Consider the following 6,248-nt stretch of genomic DNA (forward strand, 5'->3'; position numbering starts at 1 on the left):
ATGCACTTTACACAATTGATGTGTGTATGGATTGGGATAACAGTTGTATGAGCCCCTAATAAAATGTTAAAAAATAAAAAAAAATAAAACTCTCAAAAAACCCCCACAAAAACAAAACAAACAAACAAACAAAAAAACAACAAAATTTTTTTCCATGATTATTAACATACTTATAATCTAGTCATAAAATTAATTGTGAGAAAGTCCTATTACTATTTGAGGGAGTAAAATAGTACTGTTCCTGCCTTTCTCCTCATTCTCCATGGGTAGCTTGGAGCATCTTTGAAAATGGCTAGATTGATGTGTCACATATAACAGATGCATAGTAATAATAATGATGTCTGCCCATTTTACACTTACTGAACCTGTACTGTGTGCCTTCACATTAGAATTTTACCATCCCTATTTTATATGTGAGAAAAATGATCTGTTTAAAAGTGACTTTACATGATATGACCCATGTGACATAGAAGTGGAATTTGAGCTTCAGTGCTGTCATGCTTGCTTTACCACATTTGCATGATTGTGGACAGGCTTTTCTTGGTAGCTCATCTACGACGTTCTGATGTGTGGGTACTATGAAGTGCACGTGTTTGACTGGGTTGGGGTCCAGGATAGCAATATGGATTTGTTTAGCAAGAACATTGATTTAATCATTTAAGTAGTAACACCACTTCCGTACAATTAATTTTCTGACTTACATTATTTTCATTGTTAGTCATTAAAAATATGAATGGTTCTTAGGTCTGCGTAATCAGAAAGAGGCTTATTTTAAACTGAAAGCATGAAGGCAAATAATGAAGAGATTGTAAAATACTAAATCAGAAATAGAAATGATACTAACTTTAAATGGAAACAATGGTGCTAATAATCCCTCCTAAAAGCCATGTCAAATCATCCTTCCTTTTGGAGTATTCCTAAGATGAGGTGGGCCAAAGTTGTACTTCTCCAAGCACACATAGTCATTATTCCCTTTATTTCTCGAGTTATAAGAAAATTTAAAATATGTTTTTCTTAAATGTATACAAGAACAAAGCTCAACAGTTGAGACATTATTATAGGTACTGTAAGCACTTCCAAGGAATGGCCTTATATTTGCAAAATCAATTTATTTCAGCCAGTTTTAGTCTTTAAAAGTTGTTACTGTTCTGGGCATTTGTTTTCCTGGAGTCTAGTCCACACTTTGTATACATCCTGTTGTCATCGAATCAGTATGAGGTCCACAATTTGATGAGACATAAAATAAAATAAAAACAAAAAGAGCAAGCACACTGCCTGCCGTACTGCTGCCGAGCTCACTTCGACGCATTGAAGTAGCCTGTGAGACAGAACTGCCCCATAGGGCTCCCAGGACTGTAATTCCCGATGGAAGCAGACCAGCTCATCTTTCTTCTAAGGATCCAGTTGCTGATCCTTCTGTTAACAGCTCAGCACTTAACCTGCAGCCTGAACAATAGAAAGTAGCCTCCATGTCTTTTTGTCCAAGGCCCTGGCTGTTACCAGCAGAGTATTTTCTCTTTTAGGAACCTTAGTTGTTTTGTCTTGTTTGTTGCTTTCTCTATCCCACAAATACGCACATTTTTGTGTGCATTTCTAATTTCTAAAACTCTGCAATAAAAATTATATTCTGCAACAGTAAAAATAATTTATTATGCTTTAACAACTTTATTGTTTTAGTTTCATATTTATGCTAAAATAGTTCTAAAATTGTTTTCATGACATACAATTCTAAGAGGAAAATGAAATGTTTTATTTATTTATAATCATTTTATTGGGGCTCTTACAACTCTTGTTACAATCCAGACATCAATTGTAGCCGACATACATGTAGTCCATCACTCTCTCCTAGACATTTACTTTCCATTGAGCTCTGGAGCAGATTGTTTTTAAAAGTATTCTAGAGTTTTAAAAATTCCTTCACTCCGCTAATAACTATTATATTACCAGTATCAGCATTAATTTAACATCAACTAATCAACTGTATGATAAACAATGAACAATTCAATGAACTATAAAGTTGTATTTGAATATTATGGCTCAAAACGATCATTTTATCTATCTATCTATCTATCTATCTATCTATCTATCTATCTATCTATCTATCATCTATCTATCTATCTATCTATCTATCTATCTATTTATTTAAATCATTTTATCGGGGGCTCGTACAACTCTTACCACAATCCATCCATCCATTCATTGTGTCAAGCACATTTGTTCATTTGTTGTCCGTATAATTATTTTAAATAAAAGCTTTTTGGCTGGTAAATATAAAAATTTCTAGGTCCTGGTGTGAATTTCCAGAGTTGTAAACTTGCATAAATGATTCATACTCTATTCATACTCATAATGTTAAAAGATATATTTAAAATGGCCTAATTTTTTATCTTCTTTTAAAAAATAATTTTATTGAGGGCTCTTACAGCTCTTATCACAATCCATACATACATCCACTGTGTCAAGCACATTTGTACATATGTTGCCATCATCATTTTCAAAACATTTTCTTTCCACTTGAGCCCTTGAATCAGCTCCTCATTTTCTCCCGCTCCCCTGGCCTAATTTTTTTTAATGAATGGCAACACAAATGGAATCTGGTAATCGTTTCATATTTTAAGTGCTTCATAGGTTAGGTGGCATTTAGGTTTTATCCAGAAGTATGAGTTTAATACACATATACCCATACTTTTGCAACTATGTTAGCAACCAGACTGCTTGAGTCTGATTCCTGGACCTTTCCCTAAGAACCGTGTGAACCTGGGCAGCTCTTAACTCTCGCCATTTCAATTTCATTATCTATAAAATAAGAGATAATTGTACCTATTTCACAAGATTGTTGCATTTCATCATGGAAGAAACTATAGCGTACTGCATAGCGTGTTACTCATTAGGCTGCTAATCATAAGGTTGGCAGAGCAAACCCACCAGCTCTGAGGGAGAATGAAGAAGCTGTCTGTTTCCATAAAGAGTCACCTTCGTGGGATCCTAGGGCTGAGTTTGCTCTGCCGCAGAGGGGTTTCCTGGGAGTCAGAAATGGACCCCTGGCTGTGGGTTTGACGTTTGGACAGAGGACGAAAGCGGCGGTGTTTCTGAGTCATCACAATAGCTTAGTGAACTTCAGTTACATCGGTGTTGTGGGTGTTGCAGTTGAGTTGGTTCTGGTCCATAGTGACCTTATGCACAACTGAACGAAACACAGCCCGGCCCGGGCCACCCTCACCGTGTTCCCATGCCTGAGCCCAGTGCTGCCCACACGGTCAGCCCATCTCCGCGAGGGCCTTCCTCTTTTCCCCTGACTCTGCTGTACCAAACTTGATGTCTTTCTCCCAGGACTGGTCTCTCCTGATTCCCATGTCCCAAGCATGTAAGACAAAGTCTCATAGGCTTACCTCTCAGGAGCACTCTGGCCATACTTCTTCCCAGACAGATCAGCTTGTCTTTTTAGTAGTCCTGGTACAATCACCGTTCTTCTCCAGCACCACAATTCAAATCCAGCAGTGCTGCTTTTGTCTGTATTCAATGCCCAACTTTCCCATGCTTTGGAGGCAATTGAAAATCCCATAGCCTGTGTCAGGCACACCTTAGTCCTCCAAGTATGGCCTCTTCTAGTCAGTTGGCCAAGAAGCTGTCTTCTAAATTTCCTGGCAGCGATGAGAGAGCGCTTCCAGTGCTTCATCAGCTTCTTGAAACATGGTGAAATAGCCACTAGTTCTTTTGGCACAATGACTCTTATGTATTCTCTCCGTCATCTTTTGAAACTTTATGCATCATCATATATATATTTATATATATATATTATTTCATTTTTTATTTAATCCTTTTATTGGGCGGGCTCTTACAAATCGTCTGACAATCCATTATTCAGCTGTATTAAGCACACTTGTGCATATGTTACCATCAACATTTCCGAAACATTTTCTTTCTACTTGAGCCCCCCCACATCAGTCAGTATTTTGCCCATAGAACTTCTCAGTATTGCAACTCAAGGCCTTCCTTTTTTTCTTGAGTTCTTTCCATTTCAGAGATGTTGCGTGTGTTCTTCCTTTGGGTTTTCTCATTTAAGTCTTAGCACATTTCATTATCATATTTGGCTTTGTCATCTCACGAGCTGCCTTTTGAAATTTCCTATTCTTGACTTCATCCATTTGCTTTAGCTACTCTAAGATTCAGAACAAGTTTTTGTGATCTCTGCTTTGATCTTTTCTTTCTTTTCTGTCGTTTGAATGACCTCTTGCTTTCTTTATGAATGCTCTCATTGTGTCCTCCCACAGCCGATCAAGCCTCTGTTATTAGCGCTCAGTGCATTACATCTGTCCCTGAGATGTTCTCAGAATCCAGGTGGGATAGACTCGGGTTGCATTTTGGCTCCTGTGGACTGGTTTTCATTTTCTGCAGCTTTATCCTGAACGTTCCTATGAGCAACTGATGATCTGTCCCACAGTCAGTCCTTGGCTTGGTTTTAGCTGCTGGGTTTTTTTTTAGCTTTTCCAGTGTCTTTTCCCACACACATAGTCAATTTGATTTCTATGTATCATCTCTGGAAAATTCACCTTTTGTGTTTTTTTAAAAAACATATTGGCTATGAACAAGTCTGTGGTTTACAAAATTCTCTCGTGCGCTCTCCAGCCTTGTTTCTATCATCAAGCCCGTATTACCCAATTACTGTTCCTTCCTCGGTTGTCAACTTTTGCATTCCATTCACTGTTAGTTATCAATGCATCTTGATTGCATGTTTGTCAGCTTCTGACTGAACTCATTGGTAGAGTTCTTTAATTTCTTCATCACTAGCTCTTGTGGTTGATGCATAAATTTGCATAATAGATGTATTGATTAGCTTTCCTCGAAGGCGAACAGATGTAATGCTGTCACAGACAGCGTTTACTCCATGATTGATTTCGCAGTGTCCTCTCTAACAATGAGTGCCATGCCATTCCTCTTGATTGTATTATGCAGGCCTAATAATTAATGCATTTTTGGATCTGTCAGTCCATTTCAACTGTCTTAATGCCTAGAATATAGATCTTTATATGTTCCATTTCATTTTCTACTACTTGCAATTTTCCTAGATTCATACTTCTTGCATTCCGATTTCTGATCATTAGCAGATTTTGGCAGCGGCTTCTCCTTACCTTGAGTTGTGCCCATCAGCAAGTGGACATGCCAAAGGCTTCCCTCACACAGGCTTTACCTTCTGCAAGTCAGCATCGTGACTTCACTCCTAGAAGTCAGCTCCCCTCAGCCACAGATTGAGTGCCCTGGGGTCTGAGGCCCACTGTTCGGCACTGTCTCTGACAATGTTCAGCTGCCATGCATTAGGCCTTCGGTAACTGACAGTGTTTTGAAGCTGTGCATTAAGTTCCTTCCTCTGAGGTTTGGAGCCGAGTCCTCTGTTGTTTTTTTAAACATTAAAATAAGTAGTATATACTTAATTAATGCATTTAAGTACATATGCAAGATAAGAGAAAACACCACGAAAGTATAACATATTAAGAAAAAGAGAACTTGCAATCCTAGTTGGAAAACATCAGTTAAACATGTGTAATTATTGGGATTATATTTTATGAACTAAAAACTGTCAGAGTCAACTGTGTAAATATGTTAAACTGATTTTCATTATATATTTTTTAAATTCTCAGGCAGAAAAGGCTAGCTTGGCTCATTTGTTGGATTTCCTAGGAATGATTTTTCTTACCATGATTTGGGCCATTTGTCCTCGAGATAGCTTGGCGCTTTTGGGCCAGTGGATACAATCCAAATTGCAGGAGGTAAGTGGGAAACAGTATCAGAGGTGCAGCCACCTTTTGTGCATGAGCTATTGGCCCTAAGGTTCAGTGTCTTATGTTTTCTAATTTTTTGTTTTCTTTTCTCATTATTAGGGATAGTTCTACATATGAGAATTCAGATTAAGACTTAATGGATATATTGAATTACATGTGGATTATGTCCCAATAAAAAATAGATATGAATGGATTAGAAGGGCTTGTAACTTTTTGTCAGTACATTTTGCGGGACAAAGTTCAGTCATACCGGGCAGAAAAGCCAATTGCTGGCCCTTCCTATTTCCTCTGTCACTGCGCCTTCCTGCTTGCTCTTCTCCTTCCCAGAGGGACCGTGGTGGACAGAGGGACCGTGGTGGACTGAGGGACCGTGGTGGACAGAGGGACCGTGGTGGACAGAGGGACTGTGGTGTACAGCCATTGGAATGGATCATCCCTCTCGAAAATGTTTCTATTTTATGGGGCGGGGGG

At 38.5% G+C, this 6,248-nt stretch overlaps 1 protein-coding gene across 4 annotated transcripts in view; it reads left to right on the forward strand.

Moving 5' to 3' along the window:
* OMA1 (OMA1 zinc metallopeptidase) overlaps nt 1-6,248 on the forward strand; it is an 89,145-nt gene that overhangs the window by 22,673 nt on the left and 60,224 nt on the right. For all 4 annotated transcript variants that reach the window (XM_004699636.2, XM_045291952.1, XM_045291954.1 and 1 more), the window contains one exon: nt 5,637-5,765. In XM_004699636.2, the coding sequence (XP_004699693.1) occupies nt 5,637-5,765 (129 nt within the window). The remainder of the gene's footprint in view (nt 1-5,636; nt 5,766-6,248) is intronic.

Source organism: Echinops telfairi, unplaced genomic scaffold (genome assembly GCF_000313985.2).
Source record: "Echinops telfairi isolate 266 unplaced genomic scaffold, ASM31398v2 ScPeMD7_443;HRSCAF=831, whole genome shotgun sequence".
Lineage (NCBI taxonomy): Eukaryota > Metazoa > Chordata > Mammalia > Afrosoricida > Tenrecidae > Echinops > Echinops telfairi.